The sequence below is a fragment of the Zalophus californianus genome, chromosome 8 (genome assembly GCF_009762305.2).
Source record: "Zalophus californianus isolate mZalCal1 chromosome 8, mZalCal1.pri.v2, whole genome shotgun sequence".
NCBI classification, from domain to species: Eukaryota; Metazoa; Chordata; class Mammalia; order Carnivora; family Otariidae; genus Zalophus; species Zalophus californianus.
This window is the reverse complement of record NC_045602.1, coordinates 98,238,513-98,258,337: the sequence shown is the minus strand read 5'-3', so window position 1 is coordinate 98,258,337 and position 19,825 is coordinate 98,238,513. Positions and strand designations below refer to the sequence as shown.

At 41.9% G+C, this 19,825-nt stretch overlaps 1 protein-coding gene across 7 annotated transcripts in view; it reads right to left on the bottom strand.

Annotated features, from left to right (window-relative positions):
- Positions 1-19,825, bottom strand: part of KIF16B (kinesin family member 16B) — a 314,095-nt gene that overhangs the window by 70,158 nt on the left and 224,112 nt on the right. For 5 of the 7 annotated variants that reach the window (XR_003524843.2, XR_003524844.2, XM_027623368.2 and 2 more), the window contains one exon: positions 12,834-12,956. The exons of the other annotated variants lie outside the window; for them this stretch is intronic. Coding sequence is in view for 3 of the 5 variants with exons in the window: in XM_027623368.2 (XP_027479169.2) it covers positions 12,834-12,956 (123 nt within the window). In the remaining 2 variants the exon portion in view is untranslated. The remainder of the gene's footprint in view (positions 1-12,833; positions 12,957-19,825) is intronic. 7 annotated transcript variants of the gene reach the window in all.

Sequence of the window (19,825 nt, the reverse complement as noted above, 5' to 3'; positions counted from 1 at the left end):
ACTTTCCTCTTCCTCATCCCCCACCAAACCTCATCTTCACTTCATTGTCCCCACTCACCTCCACTTAAAGGAGAGTCCCTCCCCAAGGTTGGCCTTCAACTGTACTGCTTCCTCTTACCCACAGAACATTTGTCTCTGTCTGCCCTCAGGCCTTTGTCACTGAAATCCAGTGAGGTTCTTCCTCAGGTAAACAAAGATGTTATCTTACTGACTGCTCCTTCATGACTCCCCTTTGCTCTGCATTGTTCTAGTTTTTGCATGTTTCTCTCCCCTCCACTTAGTAGACCCAAGAGTACATGAACTATTTATTCATCTTTCCTATCCTTCAATATCTTGATACTTCCAGCATGGTCTTCAAAAAAAAAACAAGAGGTACCAAATGAGTATTTGTTAAATAATAAATGGACGCATAATGGAGAGAGTGGAGCCCAGAGTCTCTTCTCAATGAACACTTTTCTGTTGCACTAATTCCCTTTCTATGCTGAAATGTGGGCAGTGGAATGACCTGCATTTTAGGCCTTCTCTGACTTACCTATAGCTGTTTAAAGTTTTTAGAAAGTAAGCATTAGAGGAGATAATGGGAGAGGTTAAAGAATTATAAAACAAAGAAAGAGAAAATGTTATTTATCAAATTCCTTTGGAAAGAGAATCTGCTGATGTAGAAGAAATACCATGATGACAGGTTTGGGGTAAGAAAGGAGGTACGGGGAGATGTGAGACCCCCCAAAAACATATCAAGAAACAAAAGGTGGTCTCTAAGGTACCTTTGGGGGCGGGGTCCTAAGAACATAAGAGTGTTTGTTTCTGAATGTCAAGGTCCTTTGGGTATGTAAACTTGGGAGAGAGGCCTAAAAAGTAGGCTGAAGTGGAATCTTTCCACTTAGCAAGGGGGCAGCAGCTGGAGCTCCCAAAGGATATCTTGGAAGCAGGAGGGAAGGCCAGTGCTTTTGGGAGAACATAATTAGCTAACAGGGTATCTTCAGTTACTTGCTCTGAGGTGTGCAACGCACCTCCTTCCTTGGTTTCCTCAGGGAAATTTCAGGCAAGTTTATATACCTTTCTTTCTGAGAAACCCAAAGGAGTGCTGAGCTCTACAGCCAAATGGACACAAAGGAAAAGACACCATGTCAGCAACCACCTAGGCAGTCAATAGCTGCCATGGGAATCATGCCCACAAACTGCGTCATGAGATCTGGAAGTGAGCAGGCATCCCCCTCCACGGCAGTGGCCCCAGGAACCAGCAGCCTACGAACTCTGGAAATTCTGTCTCCAAGGCACCTGAGTGAAGAAATTGGGCCCCAGCAGGAGGAGCATGGTCTTAAAGCCAGTGCACTGGGCAAGGAGAGAGAAATCTATAATCCAATCCTAGATCTGCCCCGACTGTTGGTGACACGGACAGGAAGTGTATGGGGTTTGGAGCATTTTAAAGATTCCTAAAAGTAGGAGTCCTATGCAGATATAAGATTATTCAGCCCTGTTATCCAAGAAACTCCCCAGATATCCTTCTGCGTAGATGTGGCACCAACAAGTACAGGAAGTGTCTCAGAGCCCTTGGCTTCTAGACCTGGGCTGAACATGGCATGCCATGCAGAAAAGAGCTGGCTAGTGAGCTACACCGCATCTACATAACTATGAAGTAATGCAAAATCAAACAGCGCTTTCTAGCTGACCCAAGTCTCAGCCTTTTGCAATAACTAGAAATTATCACTTCTTTATGCTTCAATTTCAGCACCTTCAAAATCAGGATAATACCGTTTATTTTAGTGTACTTTAGTAGTTTGAAGGTAAATTTGAAAGAATGTAAAAAGACTCTAAGATTCTGATAAGATGGATGCCTTTAAATCCAAGATCATTACTAATAAGTACTTTTTCCCTTCCCTTAACACCTCTGTAAAACCAGTGAGGAATAGTGAAAATTACCCTACTTTAAAATTGTGGGAAATTGCAAGAATGAGAGCCTAACCAATTTTCCTTCAAATTACCAAGATATTCAGAGGCAAAGCCCAGAATGCAAACTCTCTACCAGGCATCACTGGAGAATGGAATAATGAAAAACTCTGGATTAAGACAGACTTGGATCCTAACTTTAGCCCATTCCCTAATTAGCTATGTGACTTTGGTTCTATTTCACAACTCTTCCAGGCTTCAGTTTCTTTACCTGTGAAATGGGCTCGTGATACTAACCTACAGATGAAGGAAAAGCATGTGAAACAACCAGCAGGGGGTCGGGGTGCCCAGTAAATGGTAACTCCTGGAACTGTGATCCTGTTCCTAAAGAAAGCCTTTTCTTATGCACGACTGAAAGGCAAGGGGTATCCTCGGGCAGCAATTGCAAAGAGGGGAACTCAAACCATTTCGTGACTTATTTTAAAACCAACTTCATTTCAGGAAGAGATGTAAAACCCCCAAAATTCTGAAGTTAAGGAAGACAAAATATTAATATAGTCTTATAAGGAAAAAACACATTTGAAATGAAAATTCAAGGCCTGGCCACACATGATGACCGCTTTCCTTCGGTGCTTGTGAGTCAACTCATTTCTTCTTTGCTGTTTCTCATATATGCAGCCTTTACCTTGTGAAGACAAAGACAACTGCTCAAGTGAAAGTGACAGAAAAGATTAGTTGCTTTGTGTGAAAACAGGGGAAGGGAAAAATGTTTTTTTCTTAAATTTTTCAGTGAAAGACAAAGTTCTCAGAGAGATGGAGGGGTGCTTAAAAAAACAGGATAAAATATGATTGAGTCCCAATGTTATTTCTTTCACTTGTTATTTATGTTTGAAAATAATACACAAACTGAATATTGGGATCTACATGGACCACAGCTTATGCAACACTCCATTTGTCTCAGCTATGCTAATACACACGCAGGGAGATAATCTATCAAGTTACTAATAAGCAGAGATTCAGACGCCAACACACAAATCCTTCTGAACATTTATATTCTATCAAGTTGGGAGTATTTCTAGAAGACGTATGTGTGCGTAGTTTATCTAATAGACTGGAATGGCTCTTATTTCTGTTCTGCCAAATAAAGGGAAATTTCTCTGACTGTAAATGTGACTGCTTCAACTCTCAAACTGCAAATTTTCTGGGCATTTCCTTTTCATGCTCCCTGGCAGGTCTAGCCACCATCAAATTCTCCAGGTTTGTCAAAGCCTTAGTAATAGCCCCAATTTACAAAGTGCCTGCAACTTGGCCAGAACTCGAGATAGAAAATCAAAATACACACAAAAATAAGAGATTTTGAAAATGGGCAAGGATATGGAAATGGCCACCATGTTTAGACCAACACTAAAATATGGCCTCGACTTCTAAAAAGTGCAGAAAGTAGTGAAATGTAGAAGGCACATTAAAATGAATAAGCAAGGGCACCAGTATGGCTCAGAGTTCTCAGATCTGACATGGGCATTTGGTACCTGGTTCACCCTAGTAGCTGTGTGGCCTTGAGCAAGTCATTCATAATTTCCCAATTCATTAAATGCAAATAATACCCCCATTTTGGTATCGTTTCCACATTTTTGGAAATGTCTGGCAAAGAACCTGGGCTGAAGAAGGTACTTGATGGATGACAGTGTCCTCCCTTGAAGAGAGGTTGCAAACTCAACTGGCCTACAGGGCTCAGTGAGAAACGAAACTCTAAAAGGCTCCACGAGTGTCAGGATGTAGGACAACAGGGAGCGTAGCGGGAGTCTACGTGTTATTTGAGCACCTTCAATTCTGCTACAGAGGATGGATGAAGCTCATCAGAAGGGCTAAGCACTGTCAGTAAGTAAGCTAGCAGTTTATGGGATATAACTAAACCTCAGAGAATGTGTCAGAACAGACAGCCAGTACTCAAGCAGCTTGCGAGACACAAATGAACTCCTAAGATATGCCAAATAAGGGCCTATAACCTATAGGGCATGTCAGAGAAAGGTAGAATAGATAAATATGAGGGAACAGATAAGAACATTACCTAGAGAAAGTAAGTGTTAGGTCATGATCATGCCTGCTCGGGGCCAACAGCTAATTCAGCCCCGCATGGAAGACCACTGGTGACAACAACCTGCTCCCATGCTGGGTCCACGTGTGCTCTACCTAAGAAGTGCAGGTGACAACCAGGGCTGTCCAGCAGGCCACCGGCCAGGCATGCTGCCATGGAGCCAAGTGTGCACTGCCTCTGGGTGCCCTGTGTTTACTGAGGCCCCTTGCTCACAATAATCCTGACAAGCAGAGCGGGAGAGGCTGTAGTGGCAGAGAGAGACAGAGCAGGTGAACATGGTGTGATCCTGGGGTCAGAGAGTACACGTCGCCCCCCTGCCGGTCCCATGCTCCATGCACCCACCTGCCCCTCGTCCTCCTGCATCTGTGTGTGCGTGTTTAAACTGACTTAATAAACTGGGTGATCAGAGACTTCATTTGGTCTGTGAGCCTTTCTGTGCAGTGGGGACTTGGTGTGGACCATTCCCTCAGGTGATCTCCTCTGACCAGGAGCCATGAAGACTGTGGCATGGCAGAGGGCACGGGAACTTGTCCCAAGAGGAGCTACTGTTCATCCCCAAGCTGGACTGCCCTTTGGGACCCAGTCTAGGTTTCTCACATTTTCTGATGTTTTACAGAAACTCGGGAAATTTGGATTTCTGTGTCAGATCTCCCAAGTTCGAAATGTTGACAACTCGTTGAACATTTTGAAATTCTGTTCAGGTAAAATAAAGCTCATCCTCCATGGCCACTGCTGGTTTGCTTCTGCTGCCTTCATACTGTTGCACAACTCTGTCCGGCCCTGGTGCCGAGGGCCCTGTCACATGGCCCTTTGGCTGTAAAAGCAAGATGCCCGCTGCCACGTCTCACCTTCTGGGGCTCCCTGCTTATGGAGGGCCCGGCAGACCTGAGGGCCCTTGCATTAAGTGTCTCCTCAACTCCAGGACAGCAACGACTGAACCCAGAAGGGGGGGGGGTCACATACCCTAAGCTCACGTGACAGAAAAGAAAATGGACCACTGAGCGGGACGCTCAGGTGTTACTCGAAGGTGGCTACAAGCCTGTGCTAGACAGCTTCCTCAAGGCTACACTGCCCCGCTCTCAGGCCTTCCTTGTTTCCTCTGCCTCTCCTCTCCTTCTCAGGCCACTGACCATGAGTCAGAACAAAATGAGGCACATCTGGGGGCTAGAGGAGGTGACTCTTCCTGTGGTACCTTCGACCAAAATCAGACGACTGAAATGAGGAACAGTTTTGTTTTGGATGTCGTGTATTCGAGGTAAAGCGTGTATACTCCTGTGCTCCTTTGGTCTACAAGTGGACCAAAGTGATTCTGTACAGAAGGGCCTATTTCCTGCCACCACTTGAAGAAAGGCGGGGCCTGTCCTTTCCTGAACAGCCTGTGGGGGAGGAAGTATGACTAGAGCACCAGACGGCTCCTTATAAGAGAAGACTCCAGAACACGTGCTTCCTGAGCAAGGGGCTGGAGTGCCCAGGTGCCCAGAATAATGTCCAGGGGGTGGACAGTGGGCAGAGGGCTACCCCTCTGTGCAGAACAAAACTGAACTCCTCTGTGGGTGCTGGAGACTGTCAGAGCCAGGATGTGTGCGTGCTGGCGTGCAGGAGGGTGGAGTGGGGACGTCGGGAGGGAGGCAGGAGGCACTGGCTTTCTTGCACACAGACACAGTCCAGGAGCTTGATTTGCCCGTCCTTGCCCTGGACAACAAAAGAGGCAGCCACATCATGAGGAAACCAGTGGGTGGGATGGCTGATCAACAACTGAATCCAGAGGCACAATCAGAGCATGGGGAGCCCATAGGGGGTTGTGTACAAAGGGCACATGGTCACATATTCCCAAAGCTCTACCCAAGTTCTGACCAGTGAGAGCACCTGGTGGCGGACTTGTGTGGGTCATATTGTTGAGTGATCTCTCCTGGGTGATCATTACCAGTCAGAGCCTGTGGCAGGGCTGGGGACCCAGTGATAAGGGCCCGAGGGCTTACGTCTCTGGAGAAGACCAGCTATAAACATGACAGTGACTGGAAGAAAACCATGTGACTGTGGGCTGTGACACCTGCTCTGAAGGGAGGAAACCGGGGGACAGGACAGAGGATGGGTGGGGGGGAGGAGCTACTACAGAAGTCACCACTCTAGGAAGGAGACAGGAAGACAATCTCCTGGTAAGATCACCTACAATTTTTACAGGAATAAAAATTCTCAGGAAACAAAATATTAAAAAAATACACCAGTATTGGCTTCTTTCTTTATACTAAAATATTAATATGTAAGTTAAAGGGCAGAGAATTGAAAACAATGTTGGAAACATCAGCTTATTTCTAGAACATAAGAGTATGCCAGCCTCTGTTGGACTTAACCACAGATTTCCCAGGCCGGTGTTTTGTATCCTGCTAAAATATAATTTAAAAATTAAATTCTCTCCACTCTGGGCCTGGCTAACTGAAAATGGCAACTATAACGCAGCTGTAATTGATTTCTTGTATCAATCACGGATGAGCATTTGAAGCCGGAGGGTTAGGATGACTGCTGTAGTCCAGTCAGTGGTATAACTTGTGCTGGCTGCGATTCAGGGCCAGCGTGTCTCGTGACAGGTACCTTCTGCTGGCCAGCAGGTGACATTCAACGATACTGGGCACAGAATGAGAGGAGCCAGACTGGCACACCCTCTGCCCCTCTGCCCGCCTCTGACAGCAGTCGGCAGGACATACATCTCTTGGAGAGAACGTGGACACAGCCCCAGAAGGATGTGTTACTGCGATCTGCTAGAAGGGATCGCTGCAAGCGCCGTGGGAAATGATGCCCTCACACCGGGGTTCCCAGGCACATGTCCTTCAAGGATCAGTAAAATAAGGGGGTGGCAGATGGAGGGAGTGCATCATGGAGATGACAACCTTCTGTATTGTCAAATAAGGACATTAAGACAGACACCATTCCACAAACTGTCATATACCCATACAGCGGGATGCTATTTAGCAATAAAAAGAAACAAATTACTGTTATATTCAACTACGTGGATGAATCTCCAAAGCATTGGGCTACATGGAAGCAGCCAGACACAAAGGAGTAAATGCTGCCCCATCCCATTTACACGGCATGCTAGGGCAGACACTAATCTGTAGTTACAGAAAGCAGCTCACAGCTCGCCTAGAGGCTGGGCAGGGGCGCTGACTGTAAAGGGGCACAAGAAACTCTCTGGACTGACTGGAAAGTCTGAAGTCTTGATAGGGGTGCTGGTTACATGGGTGTATACATGCCAAACTCATCAAAGTACACTTAAAATGTGTGCATTTCACTGTATGTAAATTATGCCTTAACAAAGTTGATTGAAAAAATTAAATGTGACCAAAAAACAAAACCCTGTATATCTACTCTCATAGTTACTTCACAAAAGTTGTTTTTAATCCCTGAATAAAGAAGATCCAAAAAGACAGTCCTTTTGAATTAAATATTAAATTTTAGTTTAATGAAAAACACGATTTTTTTTCATTCTAAAGCCCAGTGATGGGAACGTCCGTGGGACTGACCAGGGATCAGAAGATGAGCATTTGAGAACCACTGTTGTCTCCCTTCCTCCCCCATATCCCACTCCCTGTACCTGACCTCAAATGGTACCTTAACCAGGCTCATGACTATTCATTCAGCAATGAACAATCCAACTAGAGCTACCCAATTGGGCATTACAGGAAAAAGGCATGACTTAAATAACTAAGGAATTTTATCTCAGGAAAGGCAAGCAGAAAAGGGCAGGAGGCAGAAGGAACAGGAAGGGTGAAGGACAAGTGGAGAGAACTCTGGGCAGCTACACCCCTGAGTGCCTCTTCCCAGTCCTCTCTCTGGGCCTGCAAATTCAGCTCATGAAGACTTGCACCCAGGGGGCCCTGTGTGTTCATGGGTCAGCTTGGCCCCTTAAATGAACTGGCAGCAACCACCAGCAAGTTATACAGTCAACAGGGGTCTAATACCAGGAATCAAGACCCTTCCCTGCTGGTCACAGAGCCTTGCCAGGTGCATTCAGGACCCCAGGAGACCTTTAAGACCATCATGGGGGAAAGGTACAAAAAAGAAATCGATTTTTATTTAACAAAGAAGCAGCAAGGATTTTTCTGAAGTCTAAAGTGTAATAGTATAAAATATCTATATACATTAACATCAGATTTTCCTTCAAAGAAGGTCTAAAACTAAATAGACTTTTAAAAAAATAATGCTTTTTACCTTAGCCACCTTAAATCCACTGGTTCACCAAGAAAAGATTTTAGTAGTAGCCAAACTGTTATCATAGGTGTGACTGTATGTTCTAGAAAACATTGCCAATGCATCAGAGAGTCAGATAATGGAAGGAAAAGGTTGTCATACTTAATTGTTTTCAAAGATGTATTCGTTTTTGGGGGGGGTGAGAGAGCGAGTGCAGGGGGGAGGGACAGAGGGAAAGGGAGAGAGAGTCCCAAGCAGACTCCACACCAAACATGGATCCCGACCTGGGGCTCAATCTCATGACCCTGAGATCATGACCTGAGCTGAAACCGAGAGTTGGTCGCTTAACCAACTGAGCCACCCAGGTGCCCCCATACTTAATTAAAAAATTCAGCAATGTTGAGGGGGGAATGAACAATCAAAATGAAAAATAAAAAAATCCAAAATTCTCAAAGACACAACTGTACATCAAAAGTCACTAGGATTCCAAGGGTAAAACCTCACTCAGTCCCTATGCCTTTTAAAAATTTACTTATTTTTTAATGGGGCATCTGGGTGGCTTAGTCAGTTGAGTATCCAACTCTTGATTTCGGCTCAGGACATGATCTCAGGGTTGTGGGATCGAGCCCTGCATCTAACTCCTTGCTGAACACGGAGTCTGCTTGTCCCTCTCTCCTCCCCCTCCCCATTCTTGCTTTCTCTCTCTCCCTTTCTCAAATAAATAAAATCTTTAAAAAATTTACTTATTTTTTTTAAAAACAAACACTTAACCAGCACTTAGGAAGGCAGACACCATTCTAAGCACTTTACACACCTAAATTCATACACTGCTCACACCAACCCAACCAGGCAGGTGTCTTTGTCCCTCTTCTACAGTTAGTCTCTTGTGGACATTAACCGGCAGAGCCTGGAAAGGACAATGGCACACCCTAATAGCTATGCGTTTGCTGGGATGTGGCCACTTTTGTTTTGTTCAAGAGAGGGACTGTACATTCGGGTCATGTTTGTTTCTAGTACTGAGGCCCTGAGACTTCTGTGACTGAGTATCCCCAAGAAAATGTGAGACGTGCAGCACATCTACCTGTGAATGCATCTGGTGGCCCTTCCTACACAGAGAACTGGGGATTCTCCAGGCAAATGCTCACAGGTCATTCCTGGTGCTGATTACAGCATCTGGGATAAGTACAAAAAGGAAGCGAAACAATGACATGCTTTCAGAACTTGGCTTTGATACCTTCAAAGAAAGCTGAACCCTTTAGTTTTGGATTTTATATATTCTGAGGTGAAAGCAGAGATTCTGAAAGGTCCCACATGATTTTCTGTATTTGGGTTCTCTAACATGTCTTCACAGTAGCATCTTCACAATTTTGGCCAGATCTGATATGGCGTGAATTAGTATTTACTTGCAATTTTTATTTAAATCAACTCAGCTTTTGTTCTTATTTTCTTTTTTTGAGTTCTTGAAGTATAATTGACCTACAACATTTTATTAGTTTCATGTGTATAATGTAATGGTTCGGTATTTGTATATATTATGAAATGATCACCTCCTAAGTCTTGTGAATCTCTGTCACCACACAGGAATGGTTACTTTTTTTCTTATGATGAGAACTTTTAAGATTTACTCTCTGTGACCCCAAGGGTCCACATTATATGTTAAAAAAAAAAAAAAAGAAGGCAGTAGGAAGGGACAAATGAAGGGGGGGAAATCGGAGGGGGAGATGAACCATGAGAGACTATGGACTCTGAGAAACAAACTGAGGGTTCTAGAGGGGAGAGGGTGGGGGGATGGGTTAGCCTGGTGATGGGTATTAAAGAGGGCACCTTCTGCGTGGAGCACTGGGTGTTATGCACAAACAATGAATCATGGAACATTACATCAAAAACTAATGATATAATGTATGGTGATTAACATAATAAAATTAAAAAAGAAAAAGAAAGAGAAAAAAAGAAAGAAAAAAAAGAAAGAAAGAAAGAAAGAAAGAAAGAAAGAAAGAAAGAAAGAAAGAAAGAAAAAAAAAGAAAAGTAAAGAGATTTATTATAAGGAATTGGTGGAGTATGCAAGTGGCTCAGTTGGTTAAGCATCTGCCTTCGGCTCAGGTCATGATCTCAGGGTCCTGGAATCAAACCCTACTTCCAGCTCCCTGCTAAGTGGGGAATCTGCTTCTCCCTCTCCCTCTGCCCCTCCTCTCTGCTCCTGTGCACTCTCTCCCTCTTTCTCTCTCTCAAATAAATCTTAAAAAAAAAATTACTCTCTCAGCAACTTTCAAATGGACAGCACTATTAACTATAATCACAATCTGTACATGACATCCCCAGGATGTATTTTATAACTTTTGACCATCTGCACCCATTTTACCTACCCCTACCCTGTCTCTGGCAATCACCAATCTGTTGTCTGTATCTGTGAGCTTGGTTTGTTTTTCAGGTTCCACATATAAGTGAGATCATACTATAGAAATTAAGTATCCTCTTTATCCATGTCTTATCTTTTATGCATGAAATCAATTTAATAGTTATATTTTATTAACACACTTATCAGTTAAAATAAAATATATCTTGGGGCGCCTGGGTGGCTCAGTCAGTTAAGTGGCCAACTCTTGGTTTTGGTTCAGGTCATGCTTTCAGGGTCGTGAGATGGAGCCCCATGACAGGCTCTGCACTCAGCAGGGAATCTGCTTGAGATTCTCTTCATCTCCCTCTGCCCCTCCCCGTGCTCTCTTTCTCTCTCAAATAAATATTTTTAAAAATTAAAAAAATATATATTTATCTATGCATCAACAAAAATCACTGCATGTCCTCCAGTGCTGTGAGTTCTCTGTTTAGGAGAATTCAAATTCTGAGCTGATAAAAGCCAATCTTCACCCTCTAATTAAAAATATGGGATTAGGGGTGCCTGGGTGGCTCAGTCGGTTAAGCGACTGCCTTCAGCTCAGGTCATGATCCTGGAGTCCCAGGACTGCGCCCACATCAGGCTCCCTGCTCAGCAGGGAGTCTGCTTCTCCCTCTGACCCTCCCCGCTCTCATGCTCTCTCTCTCAAATATTTTTCAAAATATGGGATTAATACATATACCTTCAGAAATTATTTTGATATATGTGTACATATCAATATAACATGTATGTACAAAGGGAGCTACACACACACACACACACACACACACGCACACAATTTCAAATGACTGAGAAAAAGAAATTGAGCAGGAATTAGGCATTAAGTCAGGGGCAGTGAGAAGTACCAGCTCACGGACATGGCATAACATCTGAATAAGAAACCACACAATCTGGCCAGTAAAGTTCAAAACACCACCACCACCACCACCCAGACATCATGTACTCTCAACAGGAACCTCAATATATAAATTAATGCCTAGGTTTAAAAAATAAAAAGGAAAACAATATATAGAAATAAGAATCTAAAAGCTTGACTAATTATAAGATGCATTTGCATTGTTTCTCCTGGAAGACTTGAAAGGGCATGCATGCCTAAAGGGAGAGGTTGATCCCAAGCCCCCAGCAGCATGGTTGGGGGGCTGGGGTTGGGGGTGGGGTGGGGAGGGCTGGCTCAGGCTCCCTCCACTCTCCCTCCCCACAGCAGCTCCATGCTGGTCCGCTTTCTGCAGTGCCCTTCCTCATAAATAATCTGCTGAACAAACGTCTCTGCCGAGAAGAAATTTGTAAACCACTGATGTGATCCAATTTCCCCATTCTACCAATGAGAAAACTGAGGCTTGGAGAAGGTAAAGACTCATGGTCACTCAACAAAGTGCAGCAGAATCAGAGCCTGAAGACCTCAGCGTCCAGATTCCCTGTCTGAGGTTCACTTCCAAGAATACCCTCATGCAGCTGCAGACATCCACCCTAGTGGATGTCATTACATCAATAACCTCACCTATGCTTGAAAATGAAGAAGTGTGACTCCTCATTAATTCCTTGAGGAGGGGAGAGCATCCAGCAATATTTAATGAAGTGTTATGAGTCAATGGAACTAAATTAGGAATCAGATGAAGTCATTATTTTGGAAAGAATGATGTAAGGAAGCAGGCACATCTCTTCCTGAAAAGTTGTATAAATCAAATAATGCCTAAAACAGATTAGGGAAAGCTTCTTAAATTAATAATAATAGAAACAACAATAAAAACAGCAGTAGTAATAGAAGCAATAGCTATAACATTATTATATACCAGGTACCAGACTTAACACTTTATGTGAGCTGATACCCTTGTAACATAAACATTATTATTCCCATTTTTATAGATAAGAAAATTGAGCTTAAGCCCAGGGATAGGGTGACTGACTGACCTGGTTCACCTGACACCAAATGGTTTCCCAGGGGTGGAACTTCCAATACCTACAGCAAAAACTCCTGGATAACCTGGAAGGGCTGGTCACCCTACCTGTCGGGTTGGTAAGTGACAAGAACTTTCTTCCATGTCTGCCTGACTCCCCAACCACCACCACCTTCTATGGGATAACTTCTCTCCACGTGCTACAGTCTAGACTTGCAAAGACCAGTTTAAAGGAGGGTATGACCAATATGTTACAAAACAAGATGTTCACATGCAGCTTCATCTCCTTTTATTAAAAAAAAAAAAAAAAAAAGATAGAGAAAGCCCTGGGAGCCTCGAGCCTCCATTCCTCCAGAAGAGTAAAGAAGGGGCACTTACCTTGACCTCAAACTCGAAGTGCTCATCCTTCCCTTGCCCACACAGCACATAGCGTGGAATACTAATTTTAATCGGGTCCTTCAGGTCGTCTGGATTTGCTCCCAAAGAGCGAGAAACCATCCGCTATCAAAGAAACAAGAGATAGGGAGAACAAAGAGAAACCGAGATCACTCCTCAGCAAATACCCTGCTTGGGCAGGCGGGAGAAAATGTGTTTCAAGCAGAGAAGAGAACATCAAACTAGTGGAGTTTATTTAGAAAAATGATGGCTTCCTTTGAAAGAGAAATGCTAAGTCTCTGTCATCACAAAAGACCATTTCTTTAGGTATACTATTTCAAGAAATTAGGGCAAAAGCACTTCAAAATGTTGTTTGGCTTTGAAGTTCCTTCCAATTTATAAGAAGAAGTGAAAAAAGAGACAGATTACATATCCCGATTTTCAAAAAAAAATCAATGTAAACCAGATTCCTTTCTGAAAAGTCTTGATCATCTGACAAACTTCTTTTTTCTTCAGAGACTATCAGATTGCTGTACATAAAGCTCCAAAAACTGGAGATTTTATTCAAATTTACTTCATTTTTAACTTCTAGGCATTTTTATAAGCCAGTGTAGTACAGAAAGCTCTTTAAACCACAATTAAAATAAATACCAAGTATTTTCTTTAGGTTTCATTTGATTAGTAATCAACCTGGCTCTGACAAATATTTATGGTTTGGAAGGTGGGAAGCCAGAGGGGTTTGAGAAGGAATCATTATGAAAAAAATAAATCTTCAAAATGAGTTCTCTTGAGTATAAATGGGTGGAAATCTCTGGACAATCCTTATCATTTGCACTAACCTGGGGCTTTAGACAACACAAGAAAATATGTTTTTAAAGCAGCAGCAGTAATAAAATAATTATAATTATAGTTAGCATTTATTGAATACTTACTATATACCAAGAACTGTGCTAAACAGTTTATATGCATCATTTCATTTAATACTCACGATCCCCCATGAGGTATTAACCATTATCAGATGAGGGGCCCCAGGCCAGGCCGAGAGTCGAGATAATATGAAAGAGGCAGGTAGCAGAGCTAGGATTCAAATCAGGCTAACCTAGTGCCCACCTGTGCACCATGATGCCTGCCATCCCACCTCCATCAACTGTTACACTGCCATCAGGAAATTTTTAAATAATTTCATCCATCTGAGATAGAGCCAGCTAATGGACATTTCAACATACACAGAATTTAAGAAGACGGAAACTCCATGATTCCACAGTGATTCCATTCCTATTTGACTAAAAAAAAGCACAGGGCAAAATGGGGTCCTGGATCCTGAGCCAGGTATAACGAGGAAGCTTGAATTTCTGGATGACACAGAGGTGTAGAATCTGTCTCAGATTACTGCTTTTGTCTAGCGGACACTGTAAATATTTTGGCCCTGCTACGAAGTTACCAAAGCCTTTTAGAGCACCTAATTTTTCCCTGCATGGCTGGTCACCCAAAATGAGAACCATTAGTTTTATCGAAATGGTACACTTATTTAGCTGTCCCTGATGTCAAAAACCACAGTGGAAATTCTTCAAAAAAGAGTTTCTCAATACGTACACTGCCAAAAGACCTTTCAATTCACTGACAGTATGTTTCCAAATTACTGTAAAGGTGGACATTTCCTGAAACATGGACTATGTTTTATCTATTTGAAGAGTGAGAAGGAAGAGAAATAATCTAGTAGTTTTAATGATTTTCAAAGAGCACATTTACTGTTAAGAAATGTCTCTGACCATAGCTGAGCCATGAAGTTCTTGCTCTGCTGCCTAAGCCCCGAAATCTTCTATGCCATACTTAATAACTGTATTTTTAAGTAGGAACATAATTTCTTCTCCAGATCTGCCACAATCACTTGGGAAATCCACTTGTTGCAGTGTGTGTGAGTTTGAAGCTTGAAGTTGGCAGCGGTGGGAGAATGTCCTCAGCAGAGGGGAATGCTGCTCTCAGGAACTGAAGCAACAACAAGCAACTGATGATACTAGTTGAGAAATAAAGACCCACACACCCTACCTTAGGAGGAACCTCGCTTTCCCTACCAGTTAGACCCAAAGGCCAATACCACAGCTCATTTGATGAGGAACTCTCTCTATCCTAAGAGGCTAGAATGAGGAAAAGGAAGAAGGAAGAAAGGTAATCAAATTCACTAGGAACAGTGTATTATCATGTGTATTATGGGTTCTTAAAAAGATGTGGATAATAGCATCAAGCATAAATACTCGGTACTCAAACTCTACCATACTGAGCATCCCTGAAGCAATCACTTGGGATCCCCTGGGTATTCACTTCAAAGATTCGGAGAGCGGAAAGAGAAGACCCAGAATCAAATCCTAGCATAAGGACTTGGTCTCAGCCTAACAGTCACCGCCCACCCTCTCTGCACTTCAGCCTCATGTCTAAGGAAATGGGCATAGTATTTAGCAAATCCCATCTATACAGCAGGAACCCAACTGTGAACATGACAGTGTCCTGCCCTGTGGGACCTCCCTTAGAGGCAGACTGACAAGTAAACTTGTAATTCCAGCAGGATTAGAAAACTGTGATGGCAGTTTATAGCATCATTATTTACAATAGCCAAGCTATGGAAGCAGGCCAAGTGTCCAACGATTAATGAATGGATAAAGAAGATGTGATATATGTACACAATGGAATATTACTCAGCCATAAAAAAGAACAAAATCTTGCCATTTGCAGCAACATGGATGGAGCTAGAGAGTATTATGCTAAGTGAAATAGGTCAGAGAAAGACAAGTATGTTATGATTTCACTCCTATGTGGAATTTAAGAAACAAAACAAATAAGGAAAAGGAAAAAATGAGAGAGACAGACAGACAAAGCAAGAAATAGATTCTTAACTACAGAGAACAATCTAATGGTTACCAGAGGGGAGGTGGGGGGGATGGATGACCTGAGGTGATGGGGACTAAGGGGGTGCACTTGTCATGATGAGCACCAGGAAATGTATGGAACTGTTGAGTTACTATATTGTACGCCTGAAATGAAAATAATGCTGGATGTTAACTAACTGGAATTAAAATAAAAATTTAAGTAAAAAAAGACAATTGTGACGGGGGCACTGAGTAAGAAAAACTGTGAATATACACATGGCTATCTAAATGCCATGACTTTTACTGAGGAAGAGCTGCAGCCAAAACTATCCAGTATATTATTAACTAAGCAATAGTGACTTAATTTTAACTTTCTAAGAGCCTTTTCTTATAGGCACCCTTCGGGTATACAATCAAACACTGGGATCTTTTACTGATCACCCACCATGTGCTATGCACAAGGCTAGATCCTGGGAATACAAAATAAAATAACTTCTACAAAGTCTCTGTAATTTCTAAGACCTTTAGTTTTTCTCAACTGCATCAAATTTTGAAAAAGATTTGGTTTTTCCACTCCATATGGATTACATTCTAAAGTTAGCCAACTTAGCTTTCTCTTTTTACAAGTCAACATTCTAAGTGGGATAAGACTGAAAGTGATGGTCTGGTTACTACACAGACATTTTAAGACTGGAAAGTTCTCTATTTCTAAGAATTTTATAATTGTGAAATCAATCCCTAGTGAAAGGAAAGTTGCTTAAAGCTCGGGCTCACTGATCCTTTAAAGAAAAAAACCCCTGCCTTTGATAATTTACAAATTTGGGTAAATGGGTAGGAACCCATTATCTGGGAGGAACTGGATCTTGTAATGTTTATATCGTTCACCTAACTCTTATAATGCTTATGTCACTCGCCTAAATGTTATGTCACTCGCCTAAATCAGGTTGTGATCCCAGGATCCTGGGATCAAGCCCCTCATCAGGTTCTCTGCTCAGCAGGAAGCCTGCTTCTCCCTCTGCCTCTCCCCTTGCTCGTGCTCTCTCTCAAATAAATAAATAAAATCTTAAAAAAAAAAAAAAAAAAAAGCCACTGCCCCAATCACAGAATCAGACAGTGAAGTTTAACTGCATCCTGGGTTGAGAAGATGGATACTTCTCTCTCCATTATTTAATAGCATGTTGGGGCTAGAAATATTGTTACCACCCATAGGCACAGTTTACTTCAATGTCAAAGATTTCAGAGTAACTAAATATTAATGAGTGTAGAGAAATGTACAACTGCAGAAATGATTAACTGAAAAATAAGCCAGGCATCTGAAGACATTTGAGTTTTATCTATGCATAGATGAACAGAAAGACAAATCAAAAGAGTATGTGTTTCCATCAAACCACAGCTGCAGTGTAATTTTTAGGAACTACTTTTTGAAGTCAACTTCATGAGGAATGTAGAATTCTCAGACACAGTGTGAAAGGTTCCTGACATTCTCCTAAACCATGTTTATGGTGGAGAGGAAGGAGAACTAACATAAATGTCTCCTAAACTTATTTTTTATTTATTTATTTTTTATTTGAATGTAGCTATATTTTGAATATCTTGAGTTTCATGCTAGACAAGTAAACGTGTGCTGTATCATATTATATCCTATTATTTAAGGGAGCTTTTAAATTTCTATGTACTTATCTATTTTGGAATCAGTCACAGTTTCTCCACATGTGGCAAAGATGATGCTTAGACTTGGAAGGAAAGTTGGCCATACATCATACAAGGAGGTAAAGAAACATGAAAGGCCGGATGCCCATCTTACAGCAGATCTGGATAAATATGGAGGACATTTCAAGGAACTTTAAATGACTTGTGGAGTGGTTCTATTTAGAAATGAAAGGTCAAGCAAGAGTACATAATGAGTAACTTGGGTTATATTCCTCTAATAAGAAATATCATCTTTTAAAATAAGATACAAAAAAATATTTTTCTGGTAGCTTTTAATGAAATAATGTCTTGTGTCAACAAATATGCTATTTTTCCGTTGTTGGGGAAACACTATAGTCGGATCCTTAGCCAAAAAAAGCAGGCAGAACACAGGCTACATTTTGAATATTCAGATTAGAATCTTCCCTTCCTACTCAGGCCGTCTCCTTCAAAAGGGACAAATTAAGGAAATTAATAGGAAGTGGCATTAACATCCACTTGGATCAATGTTGGCACCGCAGAGGGCACAGAATGGACCAGTTCTACAGGGAGTCATCAACATTTCCCCTAAATACTCTAATTATGTACCAGATGGTGGGATTCAGTGTACGCTCTGACTAAGACAAGGTCAGACCTAAGGACTGCCGTCTGATTTCTGAGAGCCAAATATCCAAGGTTTGCTTCTCAAACACAGGCTGGGTTTTTATCAGCTTTAACGCAATTACCAATTCTCCTTTCTTTGCTCCCAGCATAGCGCATATTTTGATTCCCTCCTTTTTTCCACCACATAGGCCATACTGATAGTTCTAGTTAGAGCTATGATATATCAAGGACCTCCTATGCCCCAGCAGTTTGAAAACAAGGGTCTGGGGCAGATGATGAGGATCAGTTCCATGTTCAGGTATGAGCCGTGTTATAAGAAGCAGAGAATAAATGTACCTTATGTGAGCAGGTGCAAATTATGAATAAAGTCAAGAGTCAAAACATGTTTATATTCATCTCCAGAAGGTGACACCTGCCTCTGCTGTGAGGGGACCTTGTGCTAATGTCACATCGTCTCTGAAAGCTGAGTACACAGAGCTGAAGTGGAGTTTGCTAAGAGAGGTAGTCACACATACTACAGGCGTCCCCTGACCATGCCTGTCACAACAGCCTGGCATGAAGACACAACACTAACCTGATCTCATTTTAAAGTGAGGTGAGTTAAAAGTACTTCCAAGAGGAAACAGAAGTAAGGGTTTTCAAATAAAGAAGTATTTCTTTAATTTTGATATAGACCTGTAGGGATAAACTAACCAGAAAATGATGAACTGTTGGACATAGATATTTGCGGAATATCTTATTTACCCTTAGTGGCCTTAGGGTAAATCCAAAAGGGTTGGCTAACATTTCTAATCCATGATTCTTACCAGAATAGATTATTTCATCCATATAGATCTGAGGTGATCAACATGGTTTCAAAGTTTAGAAAGACTGGGTATCTGATAAATGTTTCAACTTGAAACTATTAAAAATGTTACCATCTTTCTCTAGATCATGAAAGACTGGTCCCTTTAATGGTCATTATCTCTGGATAACTCACCATTAGATAGATGAAATTCTCAAAAGATTCAAGAATGGGTCTAGTACAATTGAATGAGAACAGGGCAAAAATTGCAAAGTGGCTCTTATGCCAAACATAAATATTGACAGCTTAAGATGTTCAGGAGGGAAAACCAGGTTTTCTTCTTTCTAGTTCTACAATGTCACTGATTACCCATGAATGTATCCCTTATCTCCACTCACTGATTTTTGCACAGCCCTGGTTTTGGCTCAATTTGTGCTCAGTTCTAAGGCCCAGGAGAAATTAAAGTTGGAAGGAGAGGGAGGATTCTATCAGGTGTCTGTAGAGCATATTATTTAAGCTTCAGTTAGAGGAGTAATGTTGAGCATACATGGTTATCTGCGCCATATTCATGCTAGGACTGTATCCAAGCTTTTCTTCTATAGGAGCTAAAAACGCAAAGAACAAAAAGGAGACATAGGTTCATACAAGAGAACAATGGAATTGCAAAGAAACTTGCATGGGAATTTTTTTGGGGGGAGAAAAAACAACTCATAAAAAGAGAAATAATCTTTAACGTCTAGAAATTCCATAAAAGAACTCACAAGAATCAACTTCATAATACTTCCAAATATTCATCCCTAGCATAGTCATTCCTATGAGAAAAATAAGTCAATAAAAAAATTTACCCAGACAATGTCAAGAATAACTGTGACCAGGGAGTGACTTTGGCATTGTGGAAATAATGTATGTTCTGAAGTAAGAAGGTCTAAGTTTGATTCCAATTCCCAATCAAGTTATTCTTTCTGAGTTAAATTCCTAAATATGAAGTGGAGATTGATGACAATTCCTCCATCCCAGGACAATCACTGTGGGGCTCAAAAGGAGCAATACACGGGAAA